General features: G+C 37.6%; 1 protein-coding gene across 12 annotated transcripts in view; it reads right to left on the bottom strand.

Annotated features, from left to right (window-relative positions):
- Nucleotides 1-21705, bottom strand: part of COBLL1 (cordon-bleu WH2 repeat protein like 1) — a 171782-nt gene that overhangs the window by 65214 nt on the left and 84863 nt on the right. For all 12 annotated transcript variants that reach the window (XM_047869124.1, XM_047869131.1, XM_047869125.1 and 9 more), the window contains one exon: nucleotides 736-924. In XM_047869124.1, coding sequence (XP_047725080.1) covers nucleotides 736-924 — 189 coding nt within the window. The remainder of the gene's footprint in view (nucleotides 1-735; nucleotides 925-21705) is intronic.

Raw genomic sequence — 21705 nt, 5'->3', positions numbered from 1 at the left:
CAGTTGAAGGTGAAAGGTGGAACAAGACCAAGTATACGGTTCATGTAACTTTCCACTTCAAAATGAAATGGAAAATTACACTTGGCTTTATTCCATTTTTCCAATTTTTATGCAGGTATTAAAAGTATCAGTCTCCTAAATCACATTTTCACTTCTTGCTGGGTTAAAGTTTAATTTTATATTCCTATTAAACTTATCCACATTTTTAGTAAATTGATGAAATCAAAGAACTAAAAAAATCCTACAATTTTACAGTCAGATTTATCTGTTTTGATAAATAAGAGAGTATGACATTTTAAGAGTAGTTAGTAACCTCTGCAAAATCAGATTCAGAGAAGCAGCTTTAAAAGGAAGCAATAATTTGGAGAGAAAGGGAAAGAATTTCCTTATAGGTCATTGGCTTGCTTTGTAAGTTGAACTTATAAAATCAATATAACCAATGATTGTTCCTCAGGGAAAAACTTTTTTTTTAAAGAAAACTTATTAAATTAGTAATAAAAAAATAGTTCTAAGTTTCAAGAGTCACTTGATGGGGGTTGTGGAATTCATAACATTGATACTAAAATATTATTAGGAAAAAATTTATCACCTTTTAGCATATTTTTAATAGATAACTAAATAGGGTGATGAATGAAGTATTTTGTCAAAGAAAAAAATCAAGAAGTACATATAAAACAGAAGGTATCAACGACAGAAGAAGAAAGGGAACTCCTGCTTTCATTTGCTCCATCGTACCTGCCATGAACAGTAGTGGATTTGATAATATCTCCAGGTAGCACCACTGAGAGTTCAATGTCTTTATCTATCATGTTTTCTTTCTGTTCCATGATGCAAGCAGAGGAGTCTACAGTATCATCAACTGAAGAGGCATCAAGGTATTTGGTCTCAGCTGGAGGAAGTGGTGCCTTGGCTTTTGGTTTTCTCCTTAAATAAAAATAAAACGCAGTAATTAAGTATATCCATTTTATTTTTAGGTTTATTTATTTTGAGAGACAGAGAAAACAAGCAGGGAGGGACAGAGAGGGAGGGAGAGAAAATCCCAAACAGGCTCCACACCATCAGTGCAGAGCCTGATGCGGGGCTGGAACTCACGAACCACAAGACCATGACCTGAGCCCAAATCAAGAGTCAAATGCTTAACTGACTGAGCCACCCAGACAACCCTAAATATATCTATTTTAGTAACTTTCTATATGATCTAATTTAACAAAAACACAAAATGTGTGTGTACATGTTTTTCACATGTAGAAGAAACAAGCACCAAAATGTTAACGGTTTATTAGACATGATGGAATTAAGGATTTTTCTTTGCCTTAAAAAAAAAAAAATGTTTATTGTTGGGCGCCGGGGGTTCAGGTGGTTGAGTGTCCAACTTCAGTTCAGGTCACGATCTCCCGGTTTGTGGGTTCCGGTCCAGCATCGGGCTCTGTGCTGAGCCTGGAGCTCAGAGCCTGGAGCCTGCTTCAGATTCTGTGTCTCCCTCTCTCTGCTCCTTCCCTGCTCGCACTCTGTCTCTCTCTCTCTCTCTCTCTCTCTGTCTCTCTCTCTCTCAAAAATAAATAAACATTAAAAAAAAAAAGTTTACTGTTTATTTTTGAGAGACAGAGAGAGAGACAGACAGACAGACAGACAGACAGAGACAGGGAGAGGCAGAGCGACAGAACGCAATCTGAAGCAGGCTCTAGGCTCCTAGCTGTCAGCAGGAGCCCCATGCGGGGCTCAAACTCAGAAACCTTGAGATCATGACCTGCACTGAAGTCTGACACTTAACTGACTGAGCTACCTAGGTGGCCCCTTTTATGCTTTTTTTTTTTTTAAATTGGTGCTCTCTCTTGTTTTCAACAACATGACTACATTAATTGGTAATAAAAAGAAACATGATAATAAATTCGATATTCACTTTCATTAAGTTCAATTAATGTATGTTTATTACAGTAAAGCAAAAGTGTAACATTTTCTTTAGATAAAGTATAAAAATCCTTGCTGTCCCAGGATGGAGATCAGTATCTCATTCCTATACCTCATCACGGCTCTTACCTATGTGCCTTTCACTCTATTTGTTTCCAACCTAGTGTGTTCTACTTCTCTATCCAGATAACTCCTACCTACTCTTCAAAGTCTAGCTGAAACCACCCTTTCCTAAACCCTCAAAGTACAGTCTCTCTCTCTATAGCATATACAACAGATTCCATAAATGTGACATTTTTCCCATTTCCCCCCCTGGGTACCAGTTTCATCTCTCTGCCTACGTTTATAACTCCCTGGAGGAAAGAAGCATGCTATTTTACCCACTGCACTTAGCAATGAACAATGAACTGTGATTGGTTATTTGATAAAATACATTTCTGCCTCAGTGAAAAATTCTACAAATAATTACTCTAGCAAATATGTTTCAGTGTCACTAGGGCAACCTCTTATAACCTGTTTATAACAGAAATAGGTAGCAGACATGCTGAAAACATTCACATGGGCCAATTCAATGATTTGATGGGTTGAAAAAACATAAAAAGAAAGTAACTACAAATAATGACATACTTATTTTTAAGTACTACAAATTAAAACTTTTGAAAATGTGGTCTTTAATTGCTTTTGGAAGAATTACTACTGCTTTCCATTCAGAAAAATATAAATTTTAATTTCTCCCTCTCCCCATTTCCCAAAGTAAAAACCAAACAAGAGAAAGGGCTTCTTTATAAGTAAATATGTAACATCCAGCCATTTAGTATTTTCAAAATTTAAAGTCTCAGACGCCCAAGCACCTTTATGCATTTGACATCATGAAAAGCAGAAATTTCCTACACTGTACATTAGTTTTCCAAAACAATAGGCATTCAATTTTTAAGAGTATAATTGTGGAGATATATTGTACCTGAGAAAATATTTCTTTTACAGTAGTGACAAGAATGAATTTTTAAAAGTGTTACAATATATATAACACATTTATAAAATCTATATAAGAAAAATTTTACCCAATTTCAAAACATTGTTAATATGTAGAATTGAGTACTCATGTGTTCAACCTACAACTGTCCTGTAAGAGACAATTATGTAGCCGATTCAGCTAAGCACTGGGGATGTAAAGATGATAGGGCCTAATTCCTACTCCTAAAGAGTTCAAACCCCAAAAGGACCAATTAATACACACAAAATCATGACAAAGTTTGATGACTACTCTAATGTAGGTATACAAATGATACAGCTGAAGCTCATGGGAAGAGAAACTTTCCTAGGAACTCAGAAGTGTTTTACAGATTTGAAACATGAGTTAAGTTTAGGGGAATGAATAGAAACTACCGGGGTGGGGGTGGAGGGACATGAAGTAATTTACATTTCAGGCACAGGAAAGCAAATGTAACCATGAAAGAAACTGGTACTTTCACAGAATTGGATAGTTTGGTAAAAATCCACAGAAAAGTCAAAGGAGATGAGAAATTAGTAAATCAGTTTTTAAATATTTTGATAAATAAGTAAATTCAGGGGATGCCTAGGTAGCTCAATTGGCTAAGTGCTGGACTTTTGATTGTAGCTCTGGTCATGATCTTAGTTAGGGTTCGTGGGATCAAGCCCCGCACTGGGCTCCATGCTGTTAGCAGATTCTCATTCATTCTCACTTTCTCTCTCTCTCAAAATAAATAATTAAACTTAAAAGAAAAAAAGAATTCAGTAAACCAGCTCAGTATAACATGAACATGCTAAAGTCAATAGCCTATATAAACAAATGCAAAAGTAGTCAGAAAGTATAATGAAAAAAAACTTTTATACCAGCAACAAAAACGAATCTTAAAAATTGTTATAATACATATAACAAGAATTTTGCAAAATCTGTATGAAAAAAATCTTAAACGCCAAATATTCAGTTTGGATCTCTCCCTTCAACTCCAGATTTGTAAATCTAACGCCTACTTGACATCTGGACTCAGATGACTAACTGGAATCTCCAACTTAATTTAACTTCCGATTCCTCTCTCCAGCTCCTCTAAACCAAATCTTTTTATCTCCAAGTCTCCCTATCTCTGTAAATCATAATTCTCCCAATTGCTTGAGCCAAAAAATCCCCTCACACACATAGCTGCAATCCAATCCATCAACAATGTCTGCCACTTCTTTTTTTTTTTTTTTTTTTTAATTTTTTTTTTCAACGTTTATTTATTTTTGGGACAGAGAGAGACAGAGCATGAACGGGGGAGGGGCAGAGAGAGAGGGAGACACAGAATCGGAAACAGGCTCCAGGCTCCGAGCCGTCAGCCCAGAGCCTGACGCGGGGCTCGAACTCACGGACCGCGAGATCGTGACCTGGCTGAAGTCGGACGCTTAACCGACTGCGCCACCCAGGCGCCCCATGCCACTTCTATATGATAGACCTGGATTCCACCAGCAACCCTGTTCACCAAACACCTCTGATCAAGTCACTAGGTAGTCTCGGTGATCCCACCGTTGGCCCTTCACATTCTTCTCAACACAGCTGCTGGAGTGATCCTTTTAAGTTGTAAGATCACCACACTTCCTCTCATACTCTCCAATGACTTCTGACTTCACCCAGAATAAGATCTAGAGTCCTATAATTTGTCCTTCCTTACCTCTGGTCTCTCTAATTTCCTCTTCCTGTCCTTATGGCACTCCAATACTGTGACTCTTGCCCTTTTCTGGAACACACCTAGAACAATCCTTTTTTTTTTTTTTTTTTTTAACATCTGTAACAATCCTGACTCAAGATTCTCACAGGGTCTGCTTCTAACTTTTTAAGATAGTACCTCTATTTCTCTGCTTTATTTTTGCCATAGGGCTTATCAACAACTAACATACTTATTTTTTCTTGTCTCCTTCTATTAAAGAGTAATTACTCCCATGACGATAGAAACTAGTCTCCACTGCCCTGTGTCACACATATTTGCAAATACACAGTATCTCTGGAACAATGCCTGCCACATAGCAGGCACTCGTATTTATCGAATGAATGAATTCAATGAATATTTCCCACAAAAGAGGAGGCCCCTATGCATATAACTGGGAAGGAAAACTTCTTACCACCAAGGAAGGGAATGGATTTTTACATCCGAAAAAACTGTGTTGGAGTTTTAGAAATTGATTATATTCTATTTTTGAGAAGATGAGTACTGGAAAATACACACTGGATTTATTAGCAAGAAATAACTGGGACACTTTGGGCTCTTAAAAGAGTTTCATTAGGAAGGCTGAAGAGAAGCCCAAGTGCCACAGGCAGGGAGGTAAAGAAGCGGAACCATTGGGTCTGCAGCGGACATGGCTTTCAAGAGTGGAAGGACAGAGGTCTGAGAGGCACCTCCTGTCGCTGCCATCATCCCCCCCGGGCCCCTGATTTCATTAGGGATGAAAGGAGGCACCTTCTCATCTCCAGAAGAGGCCCATCCTGGTCTCTATTTGAATGCCCTCCTCATCCTCTCTACCTTTACACATATTATTTATCCCTCAAGATCCAGACTGAGTCATAATTCCCTTGGACATCTTTCTACTGAACACCACAATGAACTCTGACGAACAGTTTTAATGTTCTGAGTATGTGTGACTTTTATTTCCTAAAGTACTTTGAAGTCTGTGATGAAAACTCATCTTAAATTACTAAAGATAAGCCTACTTACAAAGAAAAAGGGAAAGCAGAACAAAGCACTAGTTGAAATATTATTTACATAGAACTTCTTTTAAGAACATCTTAGTGTTCCCTGTTATTACTTTAAATAATAAAGCATTGGTCACCTCTGGTTCTGATAACTGGAAAGCATATTGGCAATCAGACCAAGATCTTGCCACAGCAAACTAGAAATCCAACTGGGATAATGCATTGTCTAGTTAAATAATGAATACAAAGCAAAAAAAAAAAAAAAGTGTCATAAAGTAGATGAGTAACATTCAAAATCCAGAGCAATGAGAGCATGGTGAAACAAGCTCTGTGGGGGTGGGAAAGTTTACTTCAAAGAGAAGAGATATGTGACTCAGATCATGAAAGAAAAGTAGAATTTAGGTGGGCAGAACCTGCAGGATCATTATGTTGCTTCCCTATTGTGATTCATTTATATTAAATTTGGGAATGTGTCTATAAGTTAAAGTTTGCTTACTACACAATATAGTCTAGTGAGAAGAATACTGGGTAGAGGCCTGGATTTGGTCTAAATCCTAAGTAGTTTCAAGACTTTAACTTAGCCTTTTACTCACCAGCTAAATTTTAAAAATGCCTTTTACCTACTTATATCTCTTCTAATATTCTCAATTTTTAAAAATTGATTTATTTAGAGAGAGAAAGAGAGTAAGCGCGAGTGGGAGAGGGGCAGAGAGAGAATCCCAAATGGGCTCTGTGCTGTCATCACAGAGCCCAACATGGACTCAATCTCACAAACTGTGAGATCATGACCACAGCCAAAAGCAAGAGGGGAATGCTTAACCAACTGAGCCACCCAGGCACCCCCACCCTACAATGTTCTTAATTTTTTACTGAGATGCTCTGAAGCAGTAATAAAATTAAATGTTACCCAAAGCCAAAGGTATAGTGAAAATAATCAAAGTTTATGACCTAACCCAGGTATAGGTAATTCTGGTAATGCAAAAAAAGCAAAAAAAAAAAAAAAAAAAAAAAAAAAAAGAACACATCCATGTGTAATAACACTATAATTTATTGCTTAAGGATACTAGTTTTTGTTAATATTTAAAAACTACAGTAAATGCCATTGAAGTCCCCAACCCTTTTAAATGTATTTGTTAATGTTTGTTTGTTTTTGAGAGCACATGCATGAACATGGGAGGGACAGAGAATTCCAACCAGCTCCACACTGACAGTCTGTCATGGGGCTCAAACCCACAAACCATGAGATTGTGACCTCAGCCAAAATTAAGAGTTGGGAGTTGGAGGTTCAACTGATGGAGTCACCCTGGTGCCCCACCCCCATCCCTTTTAAATAGCAATGTTGGAGTCAGTTTTCCTACCCAGGGGATTTTTACATAAGCTCTTCTTCACCAGTCACCTAATTTGACTACCAGTTTCCACTCCTTAGAAACTGCTACCCATAACCAAAAACAACAGCAAATAGGGGGAGATGGAGGGAGACTTACACTGAAAAGATACGGAAAACTCCTCTAGGTTGGGACAAAAATTCATTAATCAAGCCTTGAAAATAACAAGACAGGACATCATACATGAATATGGTAAATTGAGTAGTATTATTTACATCTATACTCTCATTTATAATACATTTACATATGAATGCTTGCTTCTGTTTGAGGCACAAAATTTCTTTTTCTCCCCCAGCTTGAGGTATAATTGGTATACAAAAAACTGCACATTATTAATGAATGCAATTTGCTAAGTTTGTACATATGCTTATACTCCCTCCCCCAAAAATATTGCTTTCATTAAAATTACCTCAATGTTATACTCCATTTTCATGATAAAATTAAGGTAAACTTTCACACATTGCCATAACATTTTAAAAATATCAAAATGCAATTTTAACAGAATTCAATTGGTCTCCTGCTAATACTGATTGGTCTTTTTATCACTAGATTTACAAATCACTTCAAATCATGTGTCCATTGCAATCATTACTCCATCTCTGTCAATATTAATATCCTTAAAATAAATGAAAAGAAGGAATGTAAGTAAGAACCTCAGCAAAACAACAGAAATCTACTCAAATATTTCTTGGTTTGAAAGAAAAAAGCTTTACATTATATATGACATATACTTACATCCTTTTTAAGAAAAAAAAATTTTAATGTTTATATTTATTTTTGAGACAGAGAGAGACAGAGCATGAGCAGGGGAAGGGCAGAGTGAGAGAGAGAGAGGAAGACACAGGATCCAAAGCAGGCTCCAGGCTCTGAGCTGTCCGCACAGAGCCCGACATGGGGCTCGAACTCTCAAACTGTGAGATCATGACCTGGGCCGAAGTCGGACGCTTAACAGACCAAGCCACCCAGGTGCCCTGATATAGTTACATCCTTAGTAAGTTACTCAAGTCCAATGTGATCTCATCTGTTTGCTATATTTATATAGTATTCCTATAGATTCATTCAGGAAAGTGTGTGTGTGTGTGTGTGTGTGTGTGTGTGTGTGTGTGTATCATCTATCTATCTATCTATCTATTCACTCACTATATAAAAAAACAGCCTCAACATCAAAGACAAAAATATAAAAGTGGAATAAGAAGTCTTAAAACAATAGGTTTTTTATGTATTACTTCCTAATGCCAAAAAGAAATCAAACAGCCAACCTCTCTCCGTATAGCGGGCTACCAAAAATAAGATGCATAATGGTAAGTGTCAGGGAGGCAGCCCTTCCAAATAACTAGCAATGTTCAGGGGCCCCTAAACTACACATTTCAGCTAGAAAGTGCAGACCGATTCCTCAAAGCAATTTCTTAGTGTTTCTCTTTAGGTTTAATATGAGAAGATTGTATTAAACAGAAATCTGTTCTAATGGTGGGCATAACACTGTGCTACATGCTTGAGGGAATGCAATTAAGAACAACAAAAGGTCGCTTTTCTTGATGAGCCTTATATGAAATTAGAGTGAGCAGGGCAAAGCGGGTTTAAAAGATAAGCACTAATGAGCGGCAACAAAGGGAGACCCAAAAAAATCACATGATTCTTAACAGACATTTCTCTTGTCAAGGTCACCAATCACCTATGTGTGTCCAAATCTCATAGATGATTACCTGAGTCATCTCAGTTACATTTGAGTGAGTTTCTAAATTCCAATAAGGACACATTTCACAGCTGTGCAGCAGCTGTGCTGGGAATCCTTTTCCCTCAGCTTCTCTGTGTGACAATACAATTTACTATGTTCTTCTTCCTTCACTGTCACTCCTCAGTCTCTATCCTCATCTCCCTGTCCCAGGCTCCTTCCCTGCCCTTTTCTCTTTCTACAACTCTCCCTTCCAGGTGATTTCATCAAACTCCAAGGCTTTAACTACAAGTAGAGGACTCTCAAACTTACTTCCCCAACCCTGACTTGTTTCTTGAGCTCTGATTAAATGCTCAGTAATTGCATGGTCATCTCCATTTGGATGTCCAATAGGTATCTCATAACCCATACTCCTGATTCTCTTTTCCATCCCAATTCACATCCAACACCCCCCAACCCGCCCTGGTATTCCCCATGTCTGCAAATGGCACCACACTAAACACCCCATTAACTCAAGCAAAACTCTTAGGCATCTTTTGATTCCTCTCTGTCACTATCTCCTATTTCCAAGCTACTATCAAATCCTGTGGCTTCTTAACTCTAAAACACATCCTAAATCTGTGTACTTGTCATCAGCTTCTCTGTTATCACCCTGGTAATTAAAGCATCATCTCTTGGGGCACCTGGGTGGCTCAGATGGTTAAGCATCCAACTTCCATTCGGGTCATGGTCTCATGGTTTGTGAATTCAAGCCCCACACTGGGCTCTGTGCTGACAGCTCAGAGCCTGGAGCCTGCTTTGGATTCTCCCTCTCTCTCTGCCCCTCCCCTGCTCACACTCTGTCTCTCTCTCTCTCTCTCTCTCAAAAATAAATAAACATTAAAAAAAAATTTTTTTTAAAAGCATCATCCCTTGTTTAGACTGTTCCAATAGCCTCCTGACTGATCTCTTCTGTTTTTCCTCTTGTGCCTTAAAATCTGTTCTCTTCAGCAGTCAGGAGTGATCTTTTAAATATGTAAATCTGATCACTTTGTATCTATGAGCTCTCACTGGCCTCCCAATGCACTAAGAATAAAACCCAAATCCCTGTCTTTGGCTTACAAGGCCCTAGATGAGCCAACCTGGTGGCTGTCAAGGTGTGATTTCAGAGAAGCAGCAGCTTCTAGGACCTTGTTATAAATGTACATTTTGGGGGCACCTGGATGGCTCAGTAGGTTAAGTGTCTGGCTCTTGATTTTGGCCCAGGTCCTGATCTCATGGTTGGTGAGATAGAACTCTGTGTCAGGCTCCACGCTGACAGTGTGGAATCTGCTTTGGATTCTCTCTCTCTCTCTGCCCCTCCCCTACTCATGCTCTCTCTTTCAAAATAAAAAAATAAACTTAAAACAAAAAAGAAATACACGTTTTCAGGGCCTACCCGGGACTTACATAACTAGAAACACTGGAGGTAGAGCCCTACAATTTGCATTTGACAACTCCCAAGTGATTGTGATGCATGCTAAAGTCCAAGCAAGCACTGACTTAGCCTCTGCAAACCTCTGAGCTCCCCTCCAGTGACTGTTTCAGCTCCCTGTGTAATTCACACTGGCATCCTTTCCCTCCTCAAATAGACCAAACCCTTTCACTTCTACCCAAAGTGCTTTTAACCATAGAACTTCAAGTTGCCTGCTCCGTGAGCTCATTCAGACTGCAGATCAACTATTTCCTCCTGATAGAGGTATTCTGTCACCACTCAAAAGAGGTGCAAAAGCCGATCCATACCCATCCACCTCCTCCTACTCTTCACACAACTCCATTTTGTCCTCATCACATTTATCACTATCTGATATCACCCTGTTCATTCATGTAGTCACTTACTATTTGATGGCAGCCTCTGGAATGAAAATTCTACGAGAACTGGGACCTGGCCTGTGTCATTCTCTGCTACCACCTCTAGAATGTTATGTGCGACAAGACAGGGTAGGGTGGTCTATAAGTGTTTGCTGATTTAATCGAGGGAAGAAAGGATGGAAGGTTATATCAATTCCATGAATTCATAGGAGAATAAGAGCTTGGTGCGTTGCTGAGAATCAATTATTTTGCGACCAGTCACAAATATAAGAATTTCAAAGAGACCAACATAGATAAAAGTACTCAATCCTCAAAAAGATTTTAAATCTTCTATTGTGGGGGCGGGGGGAGGGCAGAATTAAGGATTAAGTTGGAACAGACTGAATTCTAGAGTAGAAAGAAATCTTCATTTTGCCCAGATGTTCAGTAACATGCTGAGGGTCAGAACTCAGATGTCCTAGCTATAGCTTCCTTTGACCAGTGAGGACCATGATTAATATGAGAAAAGAATAATTTAATTTCATCTTTAAGAATGGAACTCCTCTCTCAGGTACATCTGGAATAGAATAATGTACCAAATAAAGAGGCAAGGGTATTCTTCATATGAAAGTAAGCACTTATTAAATGTAATGCCTTCAAGTCCCCAAAATGATTCCAACAAGGACACAATGGAAAAATAAAATAGCTTCATCCTAGTTTATTACCATATCACCAACAACAGATAACACTGGAGTGTTGACTCCGTGTTGGAAATTTCCCTAGGTGTTTTACATCTGCTAACTCTTCACAGCACTGTGTAAGTGTGCCCATCTTCATGTTCCAGATGAAGAGAACTGATGCACAGAGTGTTTAAGGAACTTAGCTATCAGTGCTAGAGTGGAGATTTAAACCCAAGTTGTTGAATTCTAACGCCAGTGCTCTGAGCTACTTACTATATCACTGCTTTGGGAGCTGAAACAGTCCTACAAAATAACAGCAACAAAAAATGAATGAGCAAGAAGCCATGTAGTAGAGGAGAAAAAAATAAGCAGCTATTGAATATTTACTGCTAAGCACTGTGCAAGAACCCTTTTTCTACACTTAATCTCACGAGGCAGGTGTCACTGCCATATAACTGGGTTTTACAGAGGTTAAGAAACTTGTTCCAAAGCACACAGAACCTGGTACCAAACCCTCTAGATAACCTCAACAAGGGCCATCTAAACAATCCCTGATATTTAAATAGGATTGCGGACGTTAGATGTGCAAATGCCCACTCACACCTACAGAGGCTGCTACTTACTTCCTCTGGTGGAGTTGTGGAAACAAAGTACTATGACTCAAAAAGCACAATGGCTGCCTGTGTCACCTTAAGTTAATCATTTCTCTAGTTCCCCATTCCTTCACTTACAAAATACAAGTATCGAAACAGATGATCTCAGGTCCCTTTCCACATCTAACACACAGAGATTTGTGCATAATAACGTTGTTTAGAGACTGAGAATGGCAGCCTTGGATATCTTCGAACTGGGGCAGGGCACAGTGTCTGAGCTAACTTACAAATACCATTTGGCGGAAAGAGTGGCATGGACAGGACCCTTTCTCCCAGGGAACTCTTCCTATCCTGAGAACATGCTGGTCCTGGCCAGGAAAGGGTCTCTCTATTCTGAGCTCACAGGAAATGGTTCTATTTCCAAGTGCCTTTCTCTGTCTTGGCATACACACTAGGAAAAAATGATGAACAGAGTGACAAACTCAAAAAACAGTTTGAAAAGTTTCTGGTTTCAGTCTCCCACACTCAATACTTTCACATTTCAAAACTTGGAATACAAGGTTCCTATCAGAAGCCATTCATCACTTCAGGGTTTTTTGCACCCATTGCGCCTCCACTCAAATCTGATCAACAATCCAAACTACGTTAACTATATCCTGGGTTTCCGTCATCTTTGATATCTTTCCTTTTTCCCAGAACACGCACACGAAATGCACCGATTATCTTAATTTCCACTTTCCTGTTCCTTCCAAGTATCATTTTATCTCCCTCCTTCCTTTTGCAGCCAAACTTCCAGAACTCTGCTGCCCAATGGTGTAGCCATGTGGCTACTGAGCACTTGAAACGTGACTAGTGTGACTGAGGGATTATACTTTTAGTGAACTTAAATTTTAAAACTGATACTTGATTCAATTGTTGGCAAACATTCAAGTATATTTGGAACAATTCAGGTATATGGATCTATTTTTGAACTATAAATTTTATGACAACTAAATACAGACCATGTCCTTCTAATGAAAATAAACCATCTGAATGGATATGTGCTATAAGTGTAAAATACACACTGTATTTTATCGATTAGTACAATAGTTAATATATATTTCTATTTGGTTACATATGAAATAATATTTTTACATACTATGCTAAATGAAATGTATTTCTGAGAGAGAGCCTCCAAGATGGCCCCCATGACCCTGCCTCCATGTGTAATCCCCTCTCATTGAATGTGAATTTGGATTTAGTGACTCATGTTCAGTGAATAGAATATAGCAAAGAATGTCACTTCTGAGATTAGGTCACCAGAACACTGTAGCGTCAGTTTTAGGCATTCTCACTGGCTCTAATGGAAGCCTGTTGCCTGGCTGTCAGTTTCCCTGTGTTTCTCTGGCCAACAGGTAAGGAGGACTTGAGCCCTGCCAAAAGCATGTGTGTGAGCTTGAAAGTGGATGCCACCTCAGCTGAGACTTAAGCCCCAGCTGACATCTTGACTGCAGCCTCACCTCCCTAATCAATCTAGAGAAGTATGGTTCTGCACAAACCCCATGCCTCGGCTGCAGCATCAGGTGAACTGACATACACACTACACTTGAAAGCACCCGCGGCTCATGCTATCACCTGCACGAAGAGAACATTCTCTTCGCCATCAACCAGTGAAAATCTTCTCTTTGGGTGCCGTTTTTTAAGAACCTTTCTTGTTTTACACATGGAAGTCATTCTACTTTAAAATCTTCTAGAGTTATAGACTTATATAAATTTATACATAAATACAATTTATGTATTTATAAATTTATATGCATATAAATTTATATTGTAAATACAATGTATTGTAAATTTATATATATAAATTTATGGATTTATATCTATACTAGGATGCTTGTATAGATCCTTCTGTTCGCTAAGTATCTATGATGAGTCATCATGTCCAACACACTATGCAGATGAAGTGGGGTAAGTCCAGAGAGGTTTTCCCTTCTAGCACTGTTAGTGGTATGGTAGAAAGAGTAAAAAGAAACCCAAATAAGGAATTACAGTGTAGAAATAAAGTACCCCAGGCTGCCTTGTGTCTTAAAGCACAGTTCTCAATGCACTCCACCTTACCTGCCAGAAAACTTTTTGAAGCAGAAATCATGAATATATTTTTTTTGTATTTTTGATTAATACATCACCTTTTTCAGAGTATGCTCAATCATTTCTTAAGGAGTGAACTATTCAACTACAGTTTTCATTTGGTTTATCCATTTTTTATTATATCCCTCTCAAGTCTTCCTTTTTTATTACTTTTAGGAACTTAGCAATTGTGTAAAGTGAAGACAAGGACATAATAGAATCTCTTTGTAACAAAGGTCTTCCAGGATAAATCAGCATGAGTAAATGAAGCTTTTGTTGTGGTTTAGTTGTCATACACCCAAAAAAGCACAGATGCTCTCTTCTGTTTTAACCATATATCCATTCCAAAAGCAGAAATGAAATTTACAAAACTTAATTCTGGTGAGGAACGGTTTAATATCCACTATGGTAGCCAGCTAATGAGATGCTAAACAACATAATTTACACTCCCTACTCCCACCCGACTTCTCAGCAGGTAATTTCTGAGAAATTTCTTCAACATTTAGTGATATCCAATAACATTCTCAATAACAAAAGCCTGATTTGTAATCTTCATTCTAAAATAGCTAAAAACCACACATTATATCACATTTTATAAAAGTCAATAGGACAATAATTTACTCCTGAGTGTTTCTAAGACAAACTCTTATTCACACACACACACACACAGAGACACACACAGATGCACACATACACACATGCAATGCTTAAGATAGTTAAATGCATAATTTGGTTTTCACCTTTTTTTGGTTGGGAGGCTATCAGTGGTGTGGCAGGGGGAAAACAAAAATACCTAGCTCATAGATACATAATCTCCCTGTGACGACATTAAGATATTACATGTAGAAAAGCACAAGGTGATATAAAAGAAGTACACATTTGCAATTAAAAAGGAAAAAAAATCTACATATAAATCCTGAAAAGGTACTGAAAGAGTTCAAGATTTTGAAATGAGTCAGAGATCTTGGTTTGTGCTTAGGGCTGCACTTATTAGTAGGTCACTAATCTCTCTCGAACAATTTCTTCAATCACAAAATTGGATAATCTATCCCACCTCACAGGGTTGCTGAGAGAGTTAAATGGGTAATGCATATTCATTGTCTAGCCCAGTGGTTCTCCAACTTGGCTATACAATGGACTCACCTGAGGAGTTTTAGAAAATGCTGAGGCCTACATCTCACTTTCAGAAATTGATTTAATTGGCTTGTGGGGATTTTTTAAACCTCCCCAAGTTGATTCTAAAGTGCAGCCAAGGTTGAGATCCACTAGTCTAGGATAATGCATGGCCTATAATAGGTATTCAGAGTTAACGATATACCTTCATAAGAACTTTGTAAATGCTGAAACACTGCCTGAAGGTTGCTACTTAGGTTAAGAAGTCTCAGAATCACTTAATACGACAAATCTTAGAAGGTAGTCCAAAAGTTTTATAATAACTTTTCAAATCTAAATATCCAAAATATTTTTGCCTCCTAATTCCTTATAAGAGGAAGGAAAACATAAATCTCCCTTGATATTTTCACTGAGGTATAATTTAATACAAAAAAATGTTCAGATGTAAGTGAATATTTTGATTCATGTATAGACACTACAAGAACCAACCCACAAAGACAGAGTACAAAAATGTATCTATAATGGGGGCTTGGGTGGCTCAGTCCATTAAGCTTCAGACTCTTGATTTCAGCTCAGGTCATGATCTCACAGTTTGTGAGTTTGAGCCCCACGTCGGGCTCTGTGTGATGCCAGGGCACATGCACATACTCTCTTTCTCTCTCTCAAAAATAAGTAAATAGACATTTAAAAAAATGTATCTATAAATGAAAAATTAAATATTTAATTTCTCATCTGTTCCATAATTGTCACTGCAATTTCAGTTTGTCTCTGGGCTGTCCCCAACATCTTATGGAGATGTTTATCTTAAGCAGTTAGGAAAGTCAAACAAGAGGTAGGATAAGGAAAGTCTCCAGTAGAAACGTGCATATCAAAGGAGGAGATAAAAAAAAAAATTCATCAAAACAAATGAGAAAGTTGAAAAAACAGACCTGAAAGCAATATAAACAATGAGTCACAAGACAGTCAACAACATTTATTGGGCACCCACTGTGTGCTCAGTGCTATAGAAAGAAACTGGGTAGATTAAAGAAATACCACGAGGTCCTCAGATAGCAGTAATGTAAAAATGAAGTGAGTCCAACTAAACACTCAAAGATATCCTAAAAGGATCTTACAAAAAAAAAAAAAAAACCAAAAAACAACAACAAAAAAAAACCTACATTAACTGAATGCCTATCTAGCTCCAGGAACTAAATTCATTCAGTAAATAATTTCTCTCAAAAACTAACTGAAACTCCAAAACCATGACCCAGTGCTCACTTGCTGCTCCATTTAGTCTGTACATAGTCTTCTGTCTGGCGAGTAATAAATGTCAGGATCAACTGGGCTCAGCATCATCTACTGAAAGCTTCCTTTGAACTTTGAAAGTGATGCCTGGCAGGCAATGTATATGGGACAGTCAATGCAGTTTATGAAAATTAGTCTAAACAGTAATAAAACTGTGATTGACACTACAATCTAAAAATTCAAAAATGAGTAACATAAACATGGAGAGAGTGAACTATGCAAAACTTCTCAGACTTCCTTTTTCTTTGCCAGATAAAAATTAAGTACAAAAAGTCCTATATAACTCCACTTTTTCAAAAGAGGTTACATACTTACTGAAAAGTAAAGAAAGAGTTACTGATCAAATTTAAGGTAAAAAATATTTTTTAAAATTTATTTTGAGAGAGTATGTGTACACTCATGCACTATTGGGGGAGGGACAGAGAGAGAGACAGAGGGAGAGAGAAAGAGAGGGAGAGAGACAGGTAATCCCAAGCAGGCTCTATGCTGTCAGTGCAGAGACTGATGGGGGGCTCCCCTCGATCTCACAAACCATGAGATCATGACCTGAGATGAAATCAAGAGTCAGAAGCTTAACTGACTGAGCCACCCAGGCACCCCAAGGCAAGAATTTATCCACAAATTGTTTCATCTTATTATGAGCTCTGAGACAATAAAATTATAAAGAAAGAAATTTTCACCCCTAAAAGGAAGTTAAAAAATTCTTAGTTGCAAGGCACCTGGTGGCTCAGTTAGTTAAGGGCTTGACTTCAACTCAGGTCATGATCTCCTGGTTCGTGAGTTCGAGCCCCATGTGGGGCTGTCTGCTGACAGCTCAGAGCCTAGAGCCTGCTTTAGATTTTGTTTCCCTCTCTCTCTCTGCCCCTCCCCCACTCACACTGTCTCTCTCTCTCTCAAAAAAATAAATAAATAAACATTGAAAAGAGGTTCTTAGTTGCAATCAAAATTGCCCTTAAGTAGGTAAATGGACAAATGAAACATGGTATATCTGAAATTTTACTCATTGCTAAAATGAAACGAAGTATCAAGTCATGAAAGACCCTTAAATGCATATTCTAAGTGCAAGAAATCAGTTTGAAAAGGCTACATTGCATGATTGTACATTGTAGGATTCCAACTATATGACATTCTGGCAAAATTCTGGAGATAATAAAAAGATCAGGTGTTGTCAGGGATTGTGGGGTGGAGTGAAGGGAGAGGAACAGGTGAAGCACAGAGGATTTTTGGAGCAGTGAAAACACTCTATACAATACTATAATGATGCACACATGTCCTTGTACATTTGTCCAAACCTGTAGGATGTACAACATCAAGAGCGGTCCCCAGTATAAATTATGGATTTGGGGTGACTATGATGTCTCAATGTAGGTTCCTCAGTTGTGACAAATGCACCACTCTGGTGATGTATATTAATAATGGGGGAGGCTATGCACGTGTGGGGACAGGGTGTACATAGAAACCTATGTACCTTCTATTCAATTTTTCTCTGAACCTAAAACTGCTATAAAAAGAATTAAGTCCTGGGGCACCTATGTGGCTCAGTCGGTTGAGCTTCTGACTCTTGATTTTGGCTCAGGTCATGATCCCAGGGTCATGGGATCAAGCCCCACACCAGGCTCGATGCTGGGCGTGAAGCAAGCTTCATATTCTCTTATCTCTCCCCCATTGTCCCTCTCCCCTGCTTGCACTCTAAAAAAAACTAACAATAAAAAAAATTTAAGTCTTTTTAAAAAAGCTCTTAGTTGGAATACTTTTCCAGTTTTCAAAAGCATGCTATGTAAGGAACTAAAAAACCTTAAATGTGGACATTATAATAATTAAAATATCTATACCTATGTACATTACTTAGTGGGCATGTAGATGTTAGCCAAGCAAGCACAGTAATAATAGATTAACCAATTATAAAATGAAAACAAGAGTTGCCTTCAAGTCACAATTTCAATAACCGTTTCTCAAATACAGGCATAACTCAGAGATATTGCGGGTTCAGTTCCAGACCATGGCAATAAAGCAAATTTTGCAATAGTGAGTCAAATTAATTTTTTTTTACTTCCCAGTATATATAAAATTTATATTTAAACTATATGGTAGTCTATTAAGTATGCAATAAATAGAATTATGTCTAAAAAACAATGTATACACCTTAATTAAAAAGTACCGTATTGCTAAAAAATGCAAACCATCGTCTGAGTTTTCAGTGAGTCGTAATTACTAATCACAAATTACTATAACAAATAATAAAGAAAAGTCTGAAATAATGTGAGAATTACCAAAACGTGACATAGAGACACAAAATGAGCCAATGCTGTTGGAAAAATGGTGGCAGTGACTTACTTAACACCAGGTTGCCACAAACCTTCAATTTGCAACAAAAGCAAATAAAGCGAAGCACAGTAAAGCAAACCGCAGTAAAACAAGGTATGTCTGTATGTTCTTTGGTAAATATTAAACAGCATTTAGTCATTAGTCTCTGTTAAAGTTTTCAATCTTTGTTGGGGAGTGGTGTGTGTTAGAGTAAACCACATTCAAACAAAACCTTCACTGCCTACTGATAAAGAAAAGTCCTTGGAATGAATTTTCCTAGCTAGAGAATTTATCAAATACTGGGCTAATAAAACTATTTGGAAATAGTGTCTCAAACTTTGGAAATATTACAATCTAAAATTGCACCTTATACAAAAATTAACCTAAAGCTGATATAAATGTAAAATATAAATTTATAAAATGTTTAGTAAAATACAGGAGAAAATCTTCGGGACCAATGCTTAGGCAAAAGGTTCTTAGACATGACACCAAAGACACAATCCACAAAAGATTTTTTTAAATGTCGATAAAGTGGACTTCATCAAAAATTAAACTTTTGCTCTGGGAAAGACCTTGTGAAGAGGCTAAAAAAAACCCAAAAACCTCAGAATAGGGGAAAATATCTGCAAGTCATAGAACCAAATGACATATCCAGAAAAGAGAAAGCGCGCTCTAAAGTCTACAGTAAGAAAACAATAATACAATTATAAAATGGGCAAAAGCTCTGAACGCTACCAAAGACGACATAAGAATGGCAAACAGGCACATGAAAAGACGTTCAACATCATTCTCCATTAGGGAAATGCAAATTAAAGCTATGATGAGAGGGGCGCCTGGGTGGCTCAGTCTGTTGAGTGTCCTACTTCAGCTCAGTCATGATCTCGTGGGTCATGAGTTTAAGCCCCACGTTGGGTTCTGTGCTGACAGCTCAGAGCCTGGAGCCTGCTTCAGATTCTGTGTCCCCCCCTCTCTCTGCCCCTCCCCTGCTCTTGCTCTCTCTCGCAAAACTAAGTAAATATTAAAAGCTCTTAAAAAAAAGAAAAGAAAAGAAAAAAGCTATGATGACATACCGCAACACACCTAAATCAAAAACTACTGATTATCAAGTGCAGATGAGACTGTGCAGAAACTGGATCTCTCCTATGTGGCTTATGTAACGTGCCTGCAAAATGGTATGGTCACTTGGGGAAAGTTTGGGAGCGAAATATGAGGCTAAATACACACTCCATATGGTCCTGCAATCTACTGTTGATAGTTGCACGACAGAAATGAAAACTTACGTTCATATAAAACCTGTACAAGAGTGTTTACGGCAGCTCTCTTTTTAACCCCAAACTGGAAACAACCCAAATGTGTGCCTGTGTAAGAATGAATAAACAAGGTGTGGTACATCCATACATCAGACTCAGCAATAAAAAGCAACAAAGTCTTGATACACTCGATATCTCAGAGGATCTCAAGAGCATTATGCTGAGCGAAAAAAGCCAGTCTCACCAGGTTACATATTGTAAGGTTCTATTTATGTAAGAGTCCTAAAGTGACAAACTTAAGGTCATGGAATACAGATTACTGCCTGACTGGGTTGGAGGTAGGTGTGACTAGTAAGGGGTAATACAAAGGAGTTCCTGTGTGGTGATGCAACAGCTCTGTTTTCTGAGTGTGGGCTGTCACACAAATCTATGTAGCAAAATGTCATAGAATTAGAAATCAAAACAGATAGATAATAATAATAAAGAATGCACATAAAAGCTGATGAAGTCTGAACAAGGTCTATACCTGAGTTGATAGTATTGCACCAATGTCACTTCCCTGGTTTTAATAATGTATTATAGTTATGGAAGATACTATTATTGGGAGAAGCTTTGGGGAAGGCATATGAAAGTGCATTATTTTTGCAACTTTTAGCAAATCAAACTATTTAAAAATAAAAAATTACAATATATCAACAATAGCCAAAGTATGGAAAGAGCCCAAATGTCCATCAATGGATGAATGGATAAAGATGATGTGGTATATATATACAATGGAGTATTACTCAGCAATCCAACAGAATGAAATCTTGCCATTTTCAACTACGTGGATGGAACTAGAGGGTATTATCCTATGCGAAATTAGTCAGAGAAAGACAAATATATGACTTCACATGAGGACTTCAAGACACAGAACAGATGAACATAAGGGAAGTGAAGCAAAAATAATAGAAAAACAGGGAGGGGGATGAAACATCAGAGACTTTTTTTTTTAGTTATTTTAAGTTTATTAATTCAAGTTTATTCTTGAAGGTTTTTATTATTCCAATAAATTTAAACAGCAAGGATTATAAATGTATATTAGGATTTTTAATAACCCAAATATACATAAGTCAAGATTTTTCCCTACCTAAATTTGAGTACATTTTTCCCCTCTGGAGTTACCAGTTAACCACTCAAAGCCCTGCTTTGATTGGGTTCACAAATCAATACATGTTGAGAAGGCAGGAAACAAATAAATGTGATGTAACCAATGATAGTGAATATCTTGTTCTGAGCTAAAAGAAATCTCTAAGATCAAAACCTATGGTATTAATAAGAAACCTTATTGACATCAGAGACTCTTAAATATGGAGAACAAACAGAGGGTTACTGAAGGGTTTGTGGGAGGGGGGGTGGGCTAAATGGGTAAGGGGCATTAAGGAATCTACCCCTGCAATCATTGTTGCACTATATGCTAACTAACTTGGATACAAATGAAAAAAAATTACAAAATAAAATAAAATAAAAGTTAACATAAAAAATTACAATAAAAATAGATTAAGGTAGTGATAGGCATTTGATCTCAAAATTTGATAGGCATTAGAATCATCTACGGAATTTGTTTCTAGTATAGATTTGCTTGAGTGGTCCCATATTGTACCTATTTAAATAGAATCTGTATATGGGGCCCAAGTGCTATATACCAGTGATCCAGCACATTACACTTTGAGAACCATTGGACTAAAATAAAGGCAAAGGCATTATTAAAATGATGATCCCCATCAATACATATTGCTCTACTTCATGGCCAATTACTAAAGAAGTGTTACCTACACAGAATCTCATTCATAGACTATCTAACTAAGAGGCTCTCATTTATAGACACAATAAAAGACATGCAAATGAATTTGATTCTTAATCTATTTTAAAAA

Source organism: Prionailurus viverrinus, chromosome C1 (assembly GCF_022837055.1).
Source record: "Prionailurus viverrinus isolate Anna chromosome C1, UM_Priviv_1.0, whole genome shotgun sequence".
Taxonomy (NCBI): Eukaryota; Metazoa; Chordata; class Mammalia; order Carnivora; family Felidae; genus Prionailurus; species Prionailurus viverrinus.
Note: the sequence above shows the minus strand (reverse complement) of the source record. Positions and strands in the feature narration are given on the sequence as shown.